At 28.3% G+C, this 23,985-nt stretch overlaps 1 protein-coding gene across 1 annotated transcript in view; it reads right to left on the reverse strand.

Annotated features, from left to right (window-relative positions):
- Positions 1-23,985, reverse strand: part of LOC122271649 (low-density lipoprotein receptor-related protein 4) — a 397,919-nt gene that overhangs the window by 63,008 nt on the left and 310,926 nt on the right. The window contains exons 18-19 of the mRNA XM_043053650.2: positions 20,441-20,642; positions 12,464-12,653 (exon numbers count right to left, since the gene is read on the reverse strand). Of these exons, the coding sequence (XP_042909584.1) occupies positions 12,464-12,653; positions 20,441-20,642 (392 nt within the window). The remainder of the gene's footprint in view (positions 1-12,463; positions 12,654-20,440; positions 20,643-23,985) is intronic.

Here is a 23,985-nt window from a genome sequence, read left to right on the forward strand (position 1 = left end):
ATGTATAACGTTCTTTATTTAAGCCAGCAGTAATTCTTATAAAAATATATGTTTCAAAGTGAATATTCTAATAACGCTAACGAACAATAATGTGGCTAAAGCGAATTTCGTCCGTGTTTTATGCTACATGTACTGTAATATTAAATAAATAATAATTTGCTGCATTATAACATTTCATACACTTAAGTGGTTAAAATTTCATGTGTTATGCTTGGTTAAAATCTAATGTGCTATAATTGTCCACCATAATAAAAATGTTTCAAATCCCTTTGTTAAGAAGGCTAATGAATACGAACATAGGGAGTTTCTTGTAAATATGAGTAAAATGAAACAAAACGGTTACTAAAGTTTGATAAATTATTTTTTAACATCTTTTGGAGCTAAGCAGGAACTGGGAACAAAATAATTGTTACATAAATCTAAAATGTAGTGGAAAGCCAAATTAAACATTGTTTTATAATTTAATCAGGTAATCAAAATGGTTTTGATACTTTTTAACTTGCCTTCACTATCACGGAAAAACAATTCTAGATTTAAATTTGGCATATATACCACTTTTTAGCCTAACCCGTTACAAAATTGTTTAAAATGTAATTCAATTTCTCTTTAGCTCTGTGTTGAAACTAGATTGTAATTTTCTAGCATATTTTCCCCATTGAAATAGTAATTTGTGTTTGTTGTTGTTGTCTTATGCCACTTGTCAATACTAACAAGTCTATATTAAAGCAACTGGGTGCGATTCTTCTTGTTTTCCAGTGGTGCCATCTATGGCCAAGAAATCGACTTCTGCCAATCACATACGTCAACCCGTTTGATATGCATGCCATGCATCCACTGCACGCACCATGCATCCGCTGATCGTAAATTTTACCTGACAGTTTAATTTTACCTGATCGTAAATTTTACCTATACAGTACCCCCAAAGGAATTGATTTATTATAGGAATTTGGAGTACTTTGTGATCCCGACGGATTTAGCGTGCACTGGTCACCATTTTGCTCACGGGAAGTCTTCAGCCGGAGGGAATCGAACTCATGACCTCTTGGATATGGACCCAACGCCCTAACAACCAGACTACCTCAATCCTACTTTGTATCAATACCATATATAATTTTATTTTTCGATAAGCATTTTAAAAACAAACATTTAGAGCGTTTCAACGAAAAATCCCACACATTAACAGACATTAATTTAATTATTTATAAATAGAATTGTTTACATCATACATCTCCTATATCCGGGAAAAAAACATCTTTCGCACACATTACAACAAAGCATCACTTTCAACCAAAAACGCTTTTCTTTCCGCTGCTGCAAGTCGTCGAACAACCATAAATGGAAAAAAGGAGGAATCATAACTCTTACAAAAGAATAGAACAGCAGTCACAAGTCCCTTAATGTGACGTGACTTCATAGCACGTGGAACTATGAGCGAAGAGGAGGGCAAAAGCAAAATAGATACTAAGCGATAATCGATATCAATAGTGGTATCGATTACTAATAATCTATTTTGTGGAAGAAAGACATGGTGGGTAGTAGCCTCCGGTGGACCATTAAAGGCTTTTCGGGAAGAAGGAGATAATGAAGGAGATTCAGAGGTAAAATGGTCCGAGAAAGTTTTAAGCCTCGATGAATATTTGGAGTATTTTTTTTATCATATTTCATTTCAGTATGAATGCGTAATTTCGGTAGGAGAAAAAAGATGAAATGCATTAAAAGAATTTTGTTTATTGATTGGATAATCGACTATATAAATTGAAAGAAGATTTGAAGAAGTCGTATTGTAAACTTATAAATACTTCTTATTCACATTCCATAATTAGCAAAACAAGCGGAATAGCTTAATAACTTTTGAATTAATGATCGGATTTTTATTGAATGCAATTTTTATTAACCACCCAGATTTAGAGATGAGAAATTGGAAATATGATAACTCCGTCACTCTATAATCGGCGCCTATGCAATAAAACCATGGCTGGTAACATGTCAGACAGAAGTTACTGATATTGAATTTTTACTCAGTTCGAATAAAAATGATTGTCACTGTAAGGCAACATTTAATTATAGACATATTCATTTTTGTATAGCTTTCCTTTAAAATTGAATTGTTCGCCTTTGGGGAGTAGGCCCCAAGTTGAAACACTACTCTAAGAACATAATCTTACATGTGCTAATTATTCTGTGCAATTTTTTTTTAAACTTTGAAATCAGACACAAACTGATTGGCTGTCTATCTCTGCCTGTCTGTTTCTGTCCGTCGGTCTCTGTCTGTCTCTGTGTATATCTGTCTCTCTCTCTTTGTCTATGAGTATCTCTCTCTTTGTCTGTCTCTCTCTTTATCTATTTATCTCGCCTGTATCTGTCGGTCTCTGTGCATCTGTATCTGTCTATGACATTATCTCCCTTTTACGTTAACACATAAAATAAACATAGTTTTAGCGACGGATATGGGTTTTTAAATCTGAAACTATTTAACTACAAAAAATAGATGGAGATAGTTGATTAATATCTGGATGATGGAGATAGTTTAATTAAAAAAAACGATCGAAACTTTAAAAGAATAACATTAATTTTACTTTTGAACATTTCACCATCTTTCTTAAATTATTTTATGTATTTAAGAACTTTGCACTGAGCTTTAAAATCAGTTTATTCAAAAACATATATCCATGCAGAAAAATTAATTGGCATAAATTGTTTTTTTATTAAATATTATTTAATATTGGTTTAATATATTTCGAATTTTAAAGTATAGAAATTTTAATTTAAGTTAATACTATGTAATTTTAAGTGAGAAAATACAAAATCGTCCTTGAGATTAAAAAATTTAAAAGCACAATTTTTTTAAAAATTTTATGATTATTGAATAGTGTGTATGATTAATAAGTCACAGAATCAAACTCAAAACAATTTTTTTTTCCTCAATAAACACACAATCCCACCGTGATCACAGATTTTCTTACCCTGAAAATAACAATCAAACAAATATGGTCGAGTCAGAATTCTTATCAAAAGTTGCTTTAAGTTATCTTTAAGCAAGTTAAAAAGTCATAAAAAAATAAAGAAATAATCGAGAAAAAGCATAAAATTGTTTTTATGCCAGTTATGGAAAACTGAAGTTTTTCAGTTTCCCTGAGAAGAACCAGTTTTAATTGACTGCTAGAGGGGAAGAAAAACTAAAACATTACTATCTGAAAAAAAGAGAAATATTGTTTCCTGAGTATTGCTTTCCAAATAATTAAAAGGGACGAAAAACCAAGTTAACAAGATTAATGTATAATAATAGTGTATAATAATTTAAAACCAAATGTTAATATAACAATGAATTTATAAACAAAATATTATAATAATAATTTGGAAACGAAAATTCAAAATATTCGTATATTTAATAAATATATCAAATATTTTATGTCATGTTCACAATTTGCATCTTAGCATGTGATAACCGGATCATTAAATTGAAAGTTACTTACAGATTTACACGCGGAAATTTCTCTTAATATTATTATTCTCCAAACCGATTGGAGTAAATAACAAAATTTTTGTAATTTATATCAATTAGTAATTTTATATAATAAATAAAAACAATAGTTTATTTAATTTATATGCTACTGGCAAAGTATGAAACGCCGGAATTCTATAGAATGCCTAGGCATTGTATATAATGCTGCATGTTTTTAGGCAAGGTATGAAATATGAGAAGTATCACATACTTTCCCTAGGTGGCATGGTATGTAATACCTAGGCATTCTACAGAATGGCAAATGCTATTTAGGCAAAGTAAGAAAAAAACGTCCTGATGAGGTTATTATGTAAATCATTTGCAATTCTCAAAATTAAATTTGTTATTCTGAAAAAATAATGAGAGTGCCATTTAAAAGCAATTATTCTAAATGCGTAAAGAAAAATAAAAGTTGCACAAAACATAATTTATGCCTTTCTTAATAGGGAAAATAAAATTTTCGTATAATAAGAAGTTAACCTTTTTGTTGCAACATTGCACTCTTGAATGACATTTTGAATTGCATTTTTCTACATTACGAAACCAATCGGAGATATATTTTATACTTTGCCGGTTTCTCATTCGGCATTCTATAGAATGCCTTAGAAACGTGTGAAATATAAATCGTTTCACACATTGCCGGGTAGTTTTAGGCATTGTATACAATGTCTAGGCATTCTACACAATGCCGGATTTCAAACTTTGCCGGTAACATATATAATTCTAGTGTTGTGAATATTGAGAATTTAAACATAACTAAATGCTTGTAAAGCAAACAATAAAATTACATTTAAAAATTAGTTTTAATTCAAGCAATTCAATGACTTTCAGTATTAACTTTTCCCAAAAATATTAAACTTGAGCCTTTTACAATTGATGCCAATATTAACTTAAATAAGTATTGATAGTTTAGTTTGCTTTTCCTTTTATATATTTTCTAAGTTTTAATATGTTTGATTTGACTTAATAGATTAAGACATTCATTTGTTTTAATTCAATAACTGTTTTTTGCATTGAACGCAAATATTTCAAAATAACTGACAAATTGTAAAAAAAGATTCATGGACGTGTTAGAGTTTGAAAAAACCTTGAAAAAAAAGTGCAATACGGAAGGTATGCAAATTTATACCAGTAATGAAGAAAATTAATTTACCATCAAAATAGATAATCGAAACCAAGCGAATTCCTTTAAAAATATACTTTCCAATCGAGAATATCAAACAATTTTCAAACGAAAAAGAAGTCATACTCAAATAAAAAAAATTTGCTTCAATGCTTGTCTCAAAACTGTCCTTGTCTTTTGAGTTTGATTTAAAACTACAAGTTTATAGCATCAGCGTTACTAGCTGAACATCATTATCTAAGCAGGTTTTCTATAGGCAGTCATTAAAAAATATAATAATAAACAAAAACTTACAGTGAAAAAATAACAATCCCAATAATCCTAATAAAATCTAGTTAATCGAGTGGTTAACACCATGTAGTTTAGCTAAAATACTTGACTAACAAATGCTTGGCAATTCAAACGTACGGTATACCCATGGATCAACAGATACAACGGATAGGCCAAAGTATTTAGAGCACCTTTGCAACCTGGAAAGCGGTAAAGGTTTTGATAATTTTCCTCTTTATGCTGCGTGAATGTGGTATGAAATTGAAAAAAAATTGAAAGTTTATAACACTATAAATAGGACAGGCAAAAGATTAAAAAAAATTTCAGTAATTGTTGCGATTACATTCACATACAAAAAATTAAAATAAAGTGATAGCAAAATGATTTACTTTTCGCTTTATATTTCATATTAATAATTCATCCGTTATTAACACAAGTATAAATGAATCGTAAGACATGCATTGCACATTAGAATTACTTGAAGTAAACAAGTATTATATTGAAGCGACAAGTTTTCGTCAGGCATTACAAAATCTTAGCTACCACTTCCATTAAATTTGATCTATAATAGACGAATTATATTTGCAATGTGTTAAAATATCAAGCTTCTAGAATGATTGTTAAGCTTAGAGGAACATTTCACTCTAGAATACTCTTTGTATCTTTATTTAGGTCAGAATTTATGAGGCTTCAGATTTTAACAAGAAAAACCATACATATTTATTGGCTATTCAACGAAAGTGATAAAATAAGAAACAAATCAAATTTAGATTTCAGATTTAATCTTGAAGCAATCAGTTTAAATAACTGGAAAATAAATAAATGCTTTGGGGGGAATTCTTAAAAATCTTTCAATTAAGTCAGACATCAGAATTCATTTTTATACTTGTGCCAGTTTATCACTAAACACCTTTGCAATTTCTTCCCAGTTTTATTGGAGGAAATATCAAACAATTAAGATAAGGTCTTTTATTGGAAAATGTTTCCAAAGCATAGTACAAGCTGGCGAGAAAAAAAAGTGCGCCAAAGTAATCGAAACCTGATTCGGGTTGTTAAAGAAATTACCTACTTATCTCTATAAACCAAGCTTTCACGTACGAAGTCATTGCCAGTCCTGGGAATTTATTAAATTTTCGTTCGTTTTTCAGAGAACGGCATTTATGAAACCGCTCAAACTAAACTTTTTTCGTTAAAAGTCTTTTACTTTTCAAGAAAATGAGAACTTTTCTCGTGAGAAAGATGGAATGTTGGAGGAATTAAAACTGCGGTATTATCGAAAATGAGTACCTAATAGTTTTTAAAGCATCATTAGTCTTCCGGGTCGGATAATTAAAACTTTCACTAAACATAAATTTTCAAAATTAAGTCATGCGAGAGTAGGCAGATTTTATGAAATAAATTGTAATTTATTGCTGTTAATTTTCAGCAATCTAATAATCTTGTAAACTCAGTAGATGATAGTGTAATATTTCCAATTTAACTTTGAGGAAAGAACTTTTAAATATGTAAAGTGATTGATATGGTGTCATGCTAATAATTTATCAAAAATTCTTAACTTGAGTAAATGTTATACTAATTAATTGTTTTAGCTTTGCTTGTACAAAAAATATTTAATTGCTTGTAAAACAACTAATTAGAAAAAAAATGTTCTAAACCGTTACAGGCTACATAACAGTTTAAAACAATAAATGGTTGCTGGCTCTGGGAATAGTGCGTTCCCCTTCCAATGGTGAACCGGGTTCGAATCCCAGAGATGGCTGGTCGATACGAATCTGCATCGAGTTTGCACCGACCACAGTGCTGACGTGAAATATCCTCATTGGTAGACGAATCATGGGTTTGAGTCCGCTTGCCGTCAGGCTATAACTGTGAGAGGTTCTCGTGGTCTTCCTCTCCATGTAACGCAAATGCGGGTTAGCTCCATCAAAAAGTTCTCCACAATGGGTAATTTCTCCCAATACTTGATCCAGGATTTTCCTAGTCTTTTAGATTGGATTCAAAATTACAAGCCTAAGGAGTTGAGCATTAGTAGTCGTAAACCCAAAAATTGGGTCAGCTGCTCAACGACGGCTATATTATAAAAAAAATAAATGATTGCTGAGGGCAACAAGTATTGCTTTTATTTGTAGGAGCGATGTTTTAAAATTAACCTCTTGAGAGGAAACGGAGACGAAGTAAGATTCTTCAGCAAGAGAAAATTTATGAAGCACTATTTCAAAATTGGTAGTATCAATAAAATTTATCTACACTGTATTGATTATCATGACACATACCCAACATATATTTGATGGAGTAATTAATTTTGTAATGGGACAAGAATAAATATTTGAAATATATTTAGAAGAGGACAGTAATGCCAGTCGTAAAAAGGACAAAATGCTGAAAAATAGCATTTTGTCGAACCTAGTTAGTGTGTGTGTTCAATTTTAAATAGCCCTTAGAAGAATTATTAATTATAAAATATAAAATAACGAAATTAAATATGCTGGCTTTTTTAACCAACTACTTTGAATTTGAATGAATAAAAATGTCCGAAATGACAATGCAACAATCATAAGTTTATTGACTACTTATTAATTTTGGGCGACTGTCTGCGACAGTGTTCGCCGTGATACGTCGGTGCTCATTACGCCCTTTATCTTAAATGTTTAAATATTATACAATTACGTAACAGATATAGAAAGATAGTAGGGTCGAGAAGAAAAATTTTAAGCTGATTTCTGTGGAAATGTGTAAATTTTAATCTGGGAATTTACCAAAACTTACCATTCACTTCGCTTTTAATATATAGCTTTCTGGAACCCCGAGAAAAATTATGAGTAACCGTGCACTTTCTAGTACACTTTCTACAAATACTATTATAAGCCTTGCTTGCTTTTTGAAAATAATCAAAATTAATCAATTTACTCAAATTCTCAACAGCATCGTTTCAGTTACTAACAAAATATAATAGTTTCAACACTTCTAATCCCTGTAATTGTTATAAAGCATGCACAAGCCCTGCTACGCTTTGTGCTGATTGAAATGTTTTTGAAACATAAATAGGACCTTCTGTGGAATACGGGTAAATAAAATTGAAGTTTTTTTGGTAAAAACAATGTATTTTAAGAAAATAGTGCTTTACTATCTTTAATGCGCTATTTCTGTCAACACTAACATATCAATACAGCATCGTTTCAGTTACTAACAAAATATAATAGTTTCAACGCCTCTAATCCCTAAAATTGTTATAAAGCATGCACAAGCCCTGCTACGCTTTGTGCTGATTGAAATATTTTTAAAACATAAATAGGACCTTCTGTGGAATACGGGTAAATAAAATTGTAGTTTTTTTTTTGAATNTTTACCATTCACTGTATTCATCTTAGATTCGTTTCGCTTTTAATATATAGCTTTCTGGAGCCCCGAGAAAAATTATGAGTAACCGTGCACTTTCTAGTACACTTTCTACAAATACTATTATAAGCCTTGCTTGCTTTTTGAAAATAATCAAAATTAATCAATTTACTCAAATTCTCAACAGCATCGTTTCAGTTACTAACAAAATATAATAGTTTCAACACTTCTAATCCCTGTAATTGTTATAAAGCATGCACAAGCCCTGCTACGCTTTGTGCTGATTGAAATGTTTTTGAAACATAAATAGGACCTTCTGTGGAATACGGGTAAATAAAATTGAAGTTTTTTTGGTAAAAACAATGTATTTTAAGAAAATAGTGCTTTACTATCTTTAATGCGCTATTTCTGTCAACACTAACATATCAATACAGCATCGTTTCAGTTACTAACAAAATATAATAGTTTCAACGCTTCTAATCCCTAAAATTGCTATAAAATATGCACAAGCCCTGCTACGTTTTGCGCTGATTGAAATATTTTTGAAACATGAATAGGACCTTCTGTGGAATACGGGTAAATGAAATTTTAGTTTTTTTGAGGAAAACAATGTATTTTAAGAAAACAGTGCTTTACTATCATTAAAGCACTATTTCTGGCAAAATTAACATATCAATACTATATAATTTATTCCAACTCTGAAAGCGTTCACAATTAAGTACTTAAATGATTTACAACACAAAAAGTCAAATAACTTCAATAAGGATTTTTGAATCAATCAAAAAATAATATAATTACTGGCTGATAAAAAATGATTGAATAAAAAACTTGCTTTCTAAAATACTTAACCCAATGCTAAACTCATAAAATTAAAGTTTTTTTAAACATCACTAGATGACTTAAAATGGCTAAAAAATTATTATTTAAATTACAATAAAAAGCCCTAAAATTAATTATAATAAAACATTCAATAAAAAATAATGAAAACACAATTTTCATTTCAAATCTAATTCTTCCCGAAAAGTGGTGAAAATAAAGACTAGAAGTTATATTTATTTTAATTTTTTATTTTAATTACATTACCGATCTCTTTATAACTATTATTTGAAAAGAAAACATTTATCCTTAATTACTAATTCAATATCAAAAACATTTAATTAGTTTAATGTTTATATTCATAAAAAGATTTAAATTTATAAAAAGTAATATACTTAAATGACATACTAACAAAAAATATGAAAGAATTATTATAATTAAACAAAAAAGAAATTAATTGTTCTTCAAAAATTTAAAAGGCGTTTTATAATTTTAAGATTTTTTTTTAAATTTAAAAACAAATTAATTTATTATCCAACAATAAAGCTGTGTATTTAAATTTATTAAAAAGGATATTTTTTTAAATTTCTCTCAATGCAAAATAAATATTTAAATACTTGTTGCACGTTTTTTCAATAATTTTACTAAATAAATGCATTTAAATAAAATTAAAAAATGAGAATAGTAAATTACTATAAATTTAAACGAAAAAATTTATATTATAAAACAAATTTAATATCTATCGTGATATACAAGCATAATAAAAGCTTTAAAAAATTATTTATTTTCTAGTTTCTTTTGTAAAGCATTATTTTTGTATGCACATCCATTTCATTAAATTAAAATGAATGAATAAATTTAGTTTTCAAAAATTGAATGGATTTATTTGGTTTTTCTCATAACAATGTTGAGATTTATTTTTAAAGTAAAACAAAACAATACATATTTTTTCGTAAGGCAAACTGTATTAAAGAGTATATTTATACAAAAATGAGCTAGTTTATTTAAAAAGAAACGTCGTTGATCCTTGTGCAATATCAAAGAACGTATTTATTAATATAATACGTATTGCACTTTGTAGAACTCTTTTTCAAACAAAAGGTACGTAAACATCACCGATCGATCAAGATAACATTTGTTTTTGAAAATTTCATTATTGACAAATTGAAAGTTTAGTTATTGACAAAATAAATAATATTTGTTCACTGTAAAAATATTTATAGCATCAGGAGGAAATATAGATCAATGAATTTAATTTTTGGCTACAATGTTACAAGATTCATTCTATTCGAAGCTCTTTTATAATGATCTAATTATTTGATCACCGTTGAGGAACAACGAATCAATGACGTTAACCTCCGTAATTTTATAATTTTGATTTCAACTCAAAAAGCAACGGATATTTCCAATCAAACTCCGGAAAATACGCTTTTATCTAAAAAAACATTTCCCAGAGTAAGCCTAGACTGTTCCTCAATGCTGAGGAACAATGAATTAATGACGCTGACCTCCTTAATTTTATCGTTTTGATTTCAACTCAAAAAGCGACGGATATTTAAGTCAAATCTCAGGAAGATACGCTTTTACTAAAAAAAATTTGCAGACTAAACCGTAATTGCTTTTCATGTATATGATGAAAAACAATGAAGATAGCCTGGCAATCAAAAATCAGTTACATCTATCCATAAATCTATCTATCAGTTAATCTATCTATTCGTTAATCTAATCCATCAGTAACACCTATCCGCACTTATCCGATATCTGATAAGCACTGGCTTTGCCATCCGGTGATAGGTGAAACCAGTAGTGAAATTTAACATTCATTTCCAGATTTTGATCCTGGTTTACCAGTAACAAAGGCAGGGGTCTGTCCAGACATTTTGTGAAAGGTCCGTTTTTAGTGAAATTGTGAAAAAATTACACACATTCTTTCAATCAGGGTCCGCTTTTATGAATTTGTGCAAATAGGGTCCGTTATTGCGAAAAAAAAACTTTTTCAAGGAGTTTTTAAATTGTAAAGACATACAAGATTATGCTCAACACTGTAAAATTATAATTAAAAAAATTAAATTTTAAAAACTAAACAACATTTTCTGCTTTAAAATTAGAGATGCAACATACAAATATTTGGTATTTAGCCTATAGAATGCAGAATATTCATTTCGGACGAATAATGGAAGAATCGTCTGCCGAAGACAAAACTTAATTCGTTTACATCCATCTTTCTTGTTTTTTGCCCTGGAAAGAGTTTATTCGATTAACAAAATAATAATGAAGATAAACAAATTTGTGAAGGGTCCGATTAAAAAAAAATCATTTTGCGAAGTTTCCGTTTTTAAGTTAAAATATTTTGTGAAGGGTCCGTTTTTATGAAAAGATATTTTGTGAAGGGTCCGTTAACGGACCCAAATTTCTTCTAAACAGATCCCTGAAAGGTATGAGTTATTCGAAGCCTTTTATGGTCAATTTTAATTACCTTTTAAAGTTAGTACTATTTCGACGGAAAACCTACAAATATTATGATACAACATAACATTGAAGATATAATTTCATCTTAATGGACATTTAATTCATTTGCTTAACGTAATTATCTCTCATTATACCTAAAAATGAGTGGAATGATAACGAAGCAAAGTTTTAATATGTATGAATTTAAATAGTTTGATCGCTGAAAATGAAAATGTATCATACCAAACATCTATTAAAATTAATAATTTGCAAAATCTAATGGACTTCAAATGTCAGCAAACACTTTGGCTCTCAGAAATACAAATAAAGCAGGGTAAAATATAAATATTTTCAAAGATTTGAAGAAAAATTATTAAAATTTTTCTTGGAAAAATATTTAAGATTTTAACAAAAGGAAAATAAAAAGCCGGAAAAACAACACAAGTAGAAGATATCTCACCACCAGCTCATGCCATTACATCCGCAAAATTAAGTTCCTTCCAAGAGTGCAAAAATATATCAATACAATAGTTTGAGATTAGTTGTTTTGACTATATTTTTACAATATTAGAAAGCACTCTTGTTTTCTGATATAATCGTGTGAGCTGATGACGCCATTATATCTTTGCCTTTCGTTGTTTTGTTACCTTTTTAATTTTTTCTTTTTTTTCTGTGGGGAGGGGGTCATTAAAATTCATTCAGACAATACTATGCTTCGAGACCAAGGAAAACAGTTTCAGAAACGAACACTTTAATCCCCGGATCACCCCATAACTATCACTTCTCCTAAGAGGACTACTCTTCCTATATTTTTGGAGAATACTTAAATAGAATTTGTTCAATAAATTACTTTAATTATAAAATTAAAAATAATGCGTATTTATCGAACCTTTTTTCTACAAATGGATTGGGAAACAATTGTTCAATTTTTACTTTAAAAAAAAGTAACTTAGAATTAAAATACATACCATTCGGTCTTTGGCGGTGGAAAACATGTACATCCAATAAAATTTCTAATCCTTGAAATATTATTTTTCTATCTTTTCCAGACACTTTATTTGCGCTCTGAATATTATGTTCAGTCCAATCTGTCCAATAAATGGAATCTCCATACAAGGCTAAACCAAAAGGATGAGGCAAAGCCAGGCTAATAAGAACCTGAAATTATAAATAACCTTTAGAAAAATAACTGAAAAATCTTAAAGAAAAAATAAACCTATGGAATGTTATTAGGTTCTAAAAAATGCGAGGCTAGTGACCCAAATATGGGTACTACACCTAATGTAGGCAATGCAAGAGGAAATGTTTAATTCGTAATTTTGAATGCAGGATGAAGTTATCAGAATGCAAGCTTAAGGCAATGCAAATAAGGTGAATGAGTGATAAGTCTTCCGTTTTTTAAATTTCAATCAGATATAGCAAAACTATGAAGGGATATTGCACGTAGCAAAAAATTATTCTTATTAATTTGATACATAATCACGTAATATTTAATTTAAAGAGATCTTAATTTAATCTTTAATCCATATTGAGAGAATTAAGTAAGCTCTGTATTTTTCAAATAGTCTTATCGTGGATTTTGAACTTTTGTCTTAAGTTAAGTGAAAATGGTCATCGGCTTGACAGTGGGTGTTGAAAGAAGTCTTAATATGGTAACTGTCCCTAATATGGCCTCATCTTTGCTTTGTAATCAATTGACTTGTTTATTTTATTAATTATTAAATTTTATCAGTTATTACTTTTATTAATTATTAATTTTATTAATTATTAATTTTATTAATTATTAATTTTATTAATTAGTAATTTTATTAGCTATTATTTTTAATTATCAATTTATTACTTTTATTCCTAATTAGGGCACGGTCCATTGTTGTAACTTCTGGTGTTTTTAACTCATCTCGAATTTTTCACATTTTTATCTGCTGAATCCAAAATTAAAAGGCCCCAAACGGGACTACAATAAAAAATTAATTAAAGGGTCCACTTTGATATTTTTATCTTATAAAAAGGTTGATAAGTAAGAAAATTTTTTTTTACTACATGCAATATTCATATGTCTTATTGAAAATTACAAAATCGGAAGATATACCAATGCCTACATCCTGAATCAATTATGAACTAAATAATTTTATAGCTTTATCTTGGTGAAGCTTGAATTAGTTTTCGTTAAAATAATAATCAATTTAATTTGTTTTTCAAGTTATGATTAAACATTTTAATGACTAGATAATTGTATTTATTCCATTCTCAGTATTTTAAAGCAATCAAAATATAATCAGTTCAAGCATTAATTTCATTTTTAGTATTCTTTACTTCAACAATTTTAGAAAGCTCTAATTAAAAAACAGGAACAACAAGATGAATCGAAAATAATTCTCGGAATATTTTGTTTTTATACAATGTCATTTTTGAGAAAACTTTAATTCAATTTGTGAAACAAAAAGTACACAAATGAAATAAAAAATATATAGGAAACGAAGCTAAAAGTTTCATAATTAATTTTACTGATTATTAAGCACAATTTCTTATAAATAAGTTGCAAATTTTAAGTCTACAAATCAATTAAAAAATGCGCTACTCTTTCATTTTTAAACAAATTGTTTAATAATCTAATAATCGAATATATTAAATAAAATGAACTTAACTTATAAAACCCAAGCTAATTGAGTAGATCTCTCCGAGCCAATACGGATTCAGGATTGTTATTGTAATATCTCAAAATAAAAATTAAGTGCTACAGATTATTATTAGATTTCATTAGACGAATGCGAAAAGTAATCTTGTACTAGTTATGGGCTACAATAATACTTAATTTCCTTTGTTTTGTCTCATACACCTTTCAAGTTATTTCCTTTTTGGAAAATTTAATATCAAGATAATTGTGTTTCGTTCCAAGAATTTTAAAGCAATCAAAAGGCAATCAGTTCAAGAATTTATTTCATTTATTGCATTTTCTTTATTTACAAGCATTTATAAAGCTCTAATTAAGATCGCAGAAAAGCGTGATGCATTGATTCCGATCTGTATTTATTTCCTTTTTATTCCGTATAAATTCTTTAATTGCATCAACTTTCCTTTCATATTGTTAACCAGATATTTATTTTATCTCTATGCTCTAATTTTAATGCAATAAAGATGAATTAAATTTATATTCTTGACATTTTATGTGATGTTTCTAAATCTAGTATTAAAGCAATATTTTGTGTTTAATGCTTTTAAAACCAATTTACTAAAATATATTGTGATTATCTGTAAACTTTCATTCGATTTTGCGTTTTTGAATGCAATTTTTGCGAAAAGTTATAGCGTAACAGTCTTTTTTTTATGAAATATATTTGCTTCTTTAATTATTTTATTGAAAAGCATTTGTAATTGCTTTATTTAGAGAGCTCGCTCATTAAATGCTCAAACAGTAAAAGTAATTGGAAAACATCACTCGTCGAATCGATTAACTCCATAAACAAATTATAAATAATAATCTATATAAATAAATAAACATTCTAAAATAAATGATTTGTAATTCAATGGCTAAAATTATTCTCATATTGGGATTTTAATACTGTTGTTTATATTTATTGAAGGAAAAACTTGTTTCAAATATATGCAATTAAAAATATATAAAATGCTTTAAGATATTTTTTTTATATCAAAAAGTTTGGAATAATTATAAGTGAAAGTGAAATATCAAAGTCCCACAACGTAGAACGCAAATTTTCTAAATCGTTATCAAGATTATTCATTATTATTTCTGAAACATATACTAAACAACGCAAAAACTTTTCAAAAGTTTCAAAGTATATACTACTTATTGCTATTGTTTGATTTATTGATTTATCGTTTGATTTATTGCGTTTTTATTTATTAAAGTTCGAACTATTTCAACAAAATGATCAAACAATTTTATATCAAACAATCAAACAAAGTTATGTAAATAATCAAATTTGAAATATAAATTAATGTTCAGTTCAAATGTATAATAATGTGTAGCAGAAAGATTTTTTTTATTCGTGATACACATTAATAAATATCGAATTTATCTTTGAATAAGACCTGTTACTTAATATAAACATTTATTTAATCAAATTGAAACTTATTATAAACATCCGTTTGAGCAAAACTGATATTTATTATATTTATTAGTTGAATGAAACAGATGCTTTATATAATCATTTATTTGAACTAAACTGATACTTATTTATTGATAATGCTGCAAACAATTTTAGGAGAGCATACTATGCCTCAGTTATGATTTTATTTTTTGGATAATAAAAAAAATTGAGAATTATATATGGGGTCAGTAATTTCTAAGCTGTTCTGTAAGGAAGTATGTCCATTCCATAATATGGAATAAACATGGAATCAATATTCGTTTTAAATCAGATTTATACAGACTAATATTTCAATCCCTTTAGATGGCATTATCGAATCGAAAGCCTAGGCCATCTGCAGTATGTCACCACATTGCGAGAATATTATGCTAGGTGGAAACATTATTGGCTTTGCCAGCAAAATCATTATCTCTTAAAGATTTAAGTTCATTACGAAGCATTCACGAACCAATCACATACATCAAAACGGCTGTTTAATGTTTAGAATATTTGGTTTATCATATTGACAGTTTATGTGAACCAGTCAAATATGCATTGATACGATAACCCTGCCTATTTTAAAACGATTGTTTTGTCCTATAGCTTAACATTAATCTATAGTAAATTATCGAAATGAGTGGAAGTTAGGATATTTATATTAACTTACTATATAGGTACTTTAGTACTTTCTACGAGCCAGTCATAAACGCATTGATTTGATAACTCTAAATATTTTAGAAAGTGCTTTGCCTTTAACTTAACATTAATGAATAGTAGATTATCGAAATGAATGAAAGTTGGGATATTTATATTAATTCATTATATAGGCACTTTCTTTGAGCCAGTCACATACGCATTGATTTGATAACTCTAAATAATTTAAAAAGTGTTTTGTCTTGTAACTTAACATTAATGAATAGTAGATTATCGAAATGAATGGAAGTTGGGATATTTGTATTAATTATTATATAGGCACTTTCTTTGAGCCAGTCATATACGCATTGATTTGATAACTCTAAATATTTTAAGAAGTGTTTTGCCTTGTAACTTAACATTAATGAATAGTAGATTATCGAAATGAATGGAAGTTGGGATATTTATATTAATTCATTATATAGGCACTTTCTTTGAGCCAGTCACATACGCATTGATTTGATAACTCTAAATATTTTAAGAAGTGTTTTGTCTTGTAACTTAACATTAATGAATAGTAGATTATCGAAATGAATGGAAGTTGGGATATTTGTATTAATTATTATATAGGCACTTTCTTTGAGCCAGTCATATACGCATTGATTTGATAACTCTAAATATTTTAAGAAGTGTTTTGCCTTGTAACTTAACATTAATGAATAGTAGATTATCGAAATGAATGGAAGTTGGGATATTTATATTAACTTATTATATAGGCACTTTCCTTGAGCCAGTCAAATATATATTGATTTGATAACTCTAAATATTTCAAAACGATTGTTTGGTTGTGTAATGTAAAATTAATTCATAGTTTGTCAGAATAAAACAAAAAGAATACTTTAGCTTATTATATAGGCAGTTTTCAATTCCTGTGGAATATATTTTTATTTGATAAATGTATATATATTAAAAGATTTATTTTGACTTGTTTAGCACGATTCTTAACACGAATCAATAGTAAACTATGAGGATGAATAAAATTACGAAAGCGCAACTAACAAAACTATTAAATTCAAAGTTGTATGCAAAAACTTTTTTTTAATGAAGATCTGGCAATTAATTAACTTTTATTTCTTACGTGTGTATGCACATTTCGTTATTTGAATTATTCAGAATTGTATAGTTCCCACAAATATTTTCGCATACTTCGTACTTCTAAGCAAGCACTCATAGAAAGTGCAACAATGCAATATATTTTTTTCTATTATCTAAAAGCGCACTGCTTGCATTTTCAAACGTTATTTTCAAGTAAAAACACTTTGATAAACCGATGTACGGTTGAGTTTTAAGCCTCTGTTTCAAACGTATGCATTCAAACAGTTTCTTCGTCTAAATTTTCAAAATAAATTATTTTTATTCTTTATGTAATTCAATATAATTCATAAATCTGATAATTTTCTATTCATACTATTTTATAGCTGGCACACATATCAAATGATTATGTTTCAATATAAAACATTATTGCAATAATTTTAGACTTAAAATTTGTTGTGTTATAAAATTTGGAAATTATTCAATGAATTTGATCTCATTATAAAAAGTTAGAATTATGACACCTAAGCTTTTGTTTTATTTCACACATTTATTCCTATAAAACGCTGAATAATAATCAAAGACAGCACCGATATACCAACTAATGGTTATATAAATAGGACAATAAAGTACATGAATTTCCTTTTTAGCCCAAATTTACTCGTTCTTTTATTTACATTAAACTAAAAAAACGTGAGGTTTTTCAACGTAAGCCTCTCAAATGTTCCACTTCTTTTTACTTAACTGAACTTAACAGTATCATTTTCGAAAAAAAATTGTTAAAAAGAGATACGGGTCTGCAAATTGGTCACTTCNAGTTTTAGAAATTTTATCTTAAGATTTTATACTATAGCACATTTCTAATAGGTTTAACGAATTACATGTCATTTATTTGAATTCAAATTTATTTTAATGACTTAGTATTTACTAAAAAGATGTATTTTTTTTAAAAAAAGTTGTTATATGGATTTGAATGATTGTTTTGAATTCTTAGAATTTTGTACATTTGCAATGTACGTAAGTTAGTAGCGAGCGAAGCGAGCTTGGTTTGCGAAGCAAACCATATTAGATTGCGTAGCAATTTTCGGGGGTTGGAGAGCGTTAGCGAGCAGGGGGCGCAGCCCACTAGTAAATTTATAATAAACGTAGTAAATTTGTGATACAGGAATTAAGTTTAAAAGACTCACTTTATCCTTTGGATTTCGGAAAACGGAGACATGATCTGATATGTTCCATTTGTTATGTACCTAACCCACCTGATCACTATTAAGTACGGGACTTTGCCCAGCAATGATTATGTTTAAATAGAAAAGGAAAAAGAAGTGCGCAATATCCCGTTTACAATGATTTAAAATATGTTAAAAGTACCTATGTATACGACTTGAAATAAGAAATTGAAAACGATTTAATTCGAATTTTCTCCTTCCGATACGTTATAGAAAGATTGCGTGTGTACTGGAAACGTAGTACCAGAGAGACACTAAAGAGCATTTTAAGACTTGATATAAAAGAAGTTTCAGATCTTGATGAAGTTATTTCTTTGTTTAAAATAACCAGCGCATTTATGTATACAGTTAACATATACTTAAAGTAGTCACAACTAAAGCAATTTTTATGTATATTCAACTATTTCATGTTTTATTTTATAACTGTCGTTGAACAGACGACCCATTTTTGAGTTTAAAACTAACGATGTTCGATGTAGTCTTGTAATTTTTTACCCAATCCAGAAGACAAGTGAATTCCTGTATCACGTATTAGTAGAAATTAGCCTTTGAGGAAGGATCTTTTGATGGAACTAACCCACTTTTGTGTTACCTGAACAGAAGAAAAAAAAACGAAAATCTCAAACAGTTAGCCTGACGACAAGGGGATTCTAATCCATAATCCATCTACCACTGAGGATATTTTATGTCAGCAATGTGGTCGGTGTGAACAGGGTGGGGAACTTGTATCTACCAGTCGTGATTCGAAACTGAGTCAAATGCTCTATTCCCTGAGCCATTAATATTCAACTATTATAGAAATTTCAGAAAATCCATACTATATTGGGTTTTTTTTCGTAAAAAATGATATTCTATATGTTTCTAATATGGTCAGGATCCACGCGGCTGACAAAACCTCTCCACACCACTTCGTGTTAGGCTACGCTAACTGCTTGTTTCTTCGCAGCAAAATCTATGGCAGAAAGTTTCGATCATGCTTCCGAAACATTCTTAATTTTTAAAAAAACTTTGCACTGAATTTTGATAATTGTTATAAGTACATTTTTGACATTTTATTAACATAAAGAAAAGATTTAAACATATTTTGCGCAAAAGATGCTAATAAAAACATTTCTGTGACTTTTTGAATTATTAAAATTTAAATAGAATGAACCTTTCGTTACATTCTTGCTATTATTTGTGCAGCAGGTGTCATGACAAATATGAACTCTTTTCAGTTTTGGTTTTTCATTGGATGGTTCATTTTGGGTTTTTATGAATTTCGTACAACCATATAGCGTTCTTTCTTGATGTGTATAAATTAGATTCATGTACATATATAGTGTGTGCACGGTTCTATGATAAATGATTTTAATATAGTAATAATAATAAAAATGCAAGAAATGGTTCGAAATCAAAACTGTATGCAATCCTACGAAATTTATTATATATATTTTTTTTTATTTTAGTATTTAATTATGTTGGTTAAATTTTATTAAATTAACTCGTTTATTTTTCACGAGTGAAATAACTAATATGGTGTCTCTTAATTTAATCCATTTATCACCAAAGCTCTTGCCTTATCTCGTGTATATTTTTCTAAAAGATAAAAACTGTTATTCCAGTTTTCTAAATTTGTTTCCGTAAAACAAAGACATTCGCGACACCAAAACATTAGTATTTATCACAAATTATAAATTTGTGATATTTTTTTTAAAATTGTTAAGTAGTAATAAACTGTATTTTTTATAAATGCATTCTTAACATATGCAACTGTTAGACACGAAGATAAAAAGAAGAATGAAATCCAATTTTTGAAAACTTCAATTTTTATTCGAACATGAATTTTAAAAAATTTAATTAAATTTATTTAAATTTTTAAAAATTTATTTAGTTTATTTTTTAAATACGACGAGAGGGATCTTACTTGTCTATTTCTGCCATCATAATCAACCATTTCTATTGTCCTCGTTCCAGCGTCTGTCCAATACAGTTTTTTTCTCTCCTGGTCTATAGCAAGGCAATTCGGCCAAGTAAGATTTCGGTCAATGACCACTGTCCTCTGTGATCCATCCATCCCAGAACGTTCGATTTTCGGATAATCGCCCCAGTCGGTCCAGTACATAAATCTACAGTATGGAAAGAAAGGCGGATCAAATGACGGTGACATTGGTCCAATATTGGCGAGATAAGGGAGGACACTAAAAGAAGATTAATGTGACGGAGGAACAATTTATAGATTAGAGGCAATGTGTCTTACAAAGCTGTTATTGAACTAAAGTTACCGAGTATATTGTCTCATTTTCATGGTCCTGCTTTTTACTTATTCTTGTTGTTAGGAAGCAGTGACTTTCCCACGGATGCTTTAACTTGAAAGGTATATTTAGAAAAAATACACGAGGATCTATATAATAAGATATGAATAGTTAATTTATCACTTACTGTTATATTATATATTTTGATCATTATGTTATATGTTAGAAATGTGTATTGAAAACTTCCTCTATGATTCATCCAAAATTAACTGATATTTAGAACTTAGTAAATATAAGTATTAAAAAAAATATGGTTGTGTATAAAGGGTGTTTAATATAGATCACTTTACACAGATATATATTTTAGATTCTGCTTACAAGACGGTGTTGGGGTCAAGGAACTGGCCTTTCATCAGAAAGGTTCTGGATTCAAATCTCGGGCAAGGCATAGATGGTCTTTCATTCTCTGTACTATCTGTCCTTATTCTGGGACCAACGTATAGCCCACCTAATATGGTGCTCCTGAAAGAGTGGCTAACAAATCAGCTGTTCTGATGCCTGTGCTGACAAAAGGCCATTTCCCAGGTGGGCATGACAAAAAAAATATTTTAAATTCTTTTATTACTGACAAGGTGGCAAAGTGGTCAGCATGCCTGACTGTGAAGCCAATGGTTGCGGGTTTGGATCCCGCTAAAGGAATGGATATTTTTCTTTGTATGTTGTCCTCTGTTGTATGATGCGTGAATGTGGCACACCCTATGAACGGGTCAGTGAAAGTATGCCGTGAGTAATGTTGTTCTTTTTGGAACACAGGTGCCCACCGCGTAACGTTAAATGGCAACAGTTCCGCCATCTTCCGAGGAGAAAAAAGAAGGAGAAATTCAGTGCCTACTGTTAAAAAAAAAAAAAAAAANAAAAAAAAAAACCCTCTGATTTTAATTTAAAAAGACAAATAACTCATTTTAAAAGTACGATAGAAAAATGATATTGATTTTAAAGTGAGGACAAGTAAAAGTTCCGAACTTTGACCAATCACTTTCTAGATGTTAAAAAGTAAAAAGCAGTTTGTTTATCCAGTGGCATGGGAGCAGACGCTACTATTATGTTTCGTTTTCAAACTAGCTGGTTTTTAATTATTGTAACTTATCCTTGATTCTGTTCAGTTTTTTGGTTAAATTTCAGAGATAATTAAAAAAAATGTGCATAAAGGGTGATCGTTATGAAAGATCCTACACGTATATAAATACATGCAGATATTTGATTTTTAAAACCATCACATAAATCGGATATATCATTTTAAACTCGTAAACAATAGCCAATGAACCTTTTCTACTATTTGAATAGTAAAAAGTAAATATATACTGTTAGTAAATTATTTAACTTTATTCAAATCAAAGTTTTAATGAAAAGTATATAAAACTTTAATTGAACAATGATTGAATCTTAGGTTGAAACGTATGTATGTAAAAAATGATGAAACGTATACAAAGTGAGTTTACTTTTTTTAAAATATGCTTAAAGTATCGTAATATTTATCTGTATTTTCTTTTACAAAGAAATATCTAAGAGAACTTAAATTTTAAATCCATTTCATTTAATTAGGTTATCTTGATAAAACTTACGTTTTAAGTATTATTTTATGCATTTTTGCTGCATTATTGCAGTAAAAAAGTTAATAAATTTAAAGGAAACTAAAATATTAAACACGAGATTTAAATAAAACATCCAATTCTTAAGCATATGCATAAAATCAGCATTAACGGAAGCATTATTTTTTCTCAAAACAAATTTATCTTTATAAAATCTTTATTCTTAACAGAAAATATTTATTTACGTTAAGAGTTAAGAGTTACGTTAAATAAATAAAATAAAACTTATTACAAAAATGCATTCCTAAAATATTTGTTTCATTTGTATTTTAAGATACATTATAATTAAACTAAGGGAGTTTTAAATTCATAAGCACATCAAGTAATTCAAGTTTCGTTTGAAAGAAAAAATATTTCTTTGGATAATTTCCTGAAGTGCTTTCCAGGAAAATCTGCATTTTCAATTATGAAATCACGCCCAAACCCATTTTTTTTATTATCTACTGAGAAAATCCTTTTACTTTTATCGTAATCAACTGAGTTTCTAGAATTTAAACTAATGAGATTTTCTTAAATTTATTATTTCCTACATTAGGCTTATTTTACTTTCATATTACGCGCACCATTTTGCATTTTCTTACATTTAGTAGCGTGTGTTACACAATTGCAAAACAGAATATTGTATACTGTCTACAATAAATTTTATAAATTTATAATACTTTAATTTTATAGTAATTCTAATGTCATTTTAAGTTCAATGTAAAACTTAATAACTCCCTTTTTAAATGTTTGTTAGTCAGAACTAAATGAAATGAAAAAAAAAAAAACATTTTTCTTTTTTTTAAACTGATTATAATAACACAAAAACAAATGAATGTGTTTTGTTTAATGAAAATTTTGTTTTCGTTTGAATATAAATTAAATTTATAAGTCCGAGAGTAATTTATATATATTTTACTTTAAAACTGTAAGTTTTTAGAATATAAAATAAAAGAATTATCTTTTGCATTTCATATTATTGATTTCAAATAAAGTAAAGCTTTATTCCTATTACCTAATAACTTAGGTTAATATAACTTTAGGTTAATGTAATAATAAATTAGGTTAATGTAACTTTAGGTTAATGAAATAATAAATTAGGTTGATTAATGTAACTTTATGTTAATTTAATAATAAATTTGGTTAATGTAACTTTATTCTAATAAAAAAAGTATTATATCTCTCTTTTCAAATGTTGATTGTTTGTAGATAATGCTAAAACCATAACACTATACCAGAAACAATCTTCCCAGCACATTCTTAATTTATTATTTTAGATATATAAAACCTTGATATGATAATCATTTTTCTCTTCATGTAATTTTTTTCTTTGTTTTTTTAAAGCATGTTTTACAGTCTGGTAGTATTTTCCAAGTTTATTTACATTCATAAACTGAGTTTCTAGAATCTAAATTAAAATTTTGACATTTTGTATTATTATTATAATGTAACCTTAAGATTTTTAAGAAACCATTGCATTATTACAAGCAATGGTTTCTTTTATCCTATATTTTTCTAAGTTTTGCTCGTCAACAATATAAAAAACGAAGATTTTATTCAGAAAGGTATATAGTTTTATAAAACTGTAA

This window comes from Parasteatoda tepidariorum, chromosome 8, assembly GCF_043381705.1.
Source record: "Parasteatoda tepidariorum isolate YZ-2023 chromosome 8, CAS_Ptep_4.0, whole genome shotgun sequence".
Classification (NCBI taxonomy): Eukaryota; Metazoa; Arthropoda; class Arachnida; order Araneae; family Theridiidae; genus Parasteatoda; species Parasteatoda tepidariorum.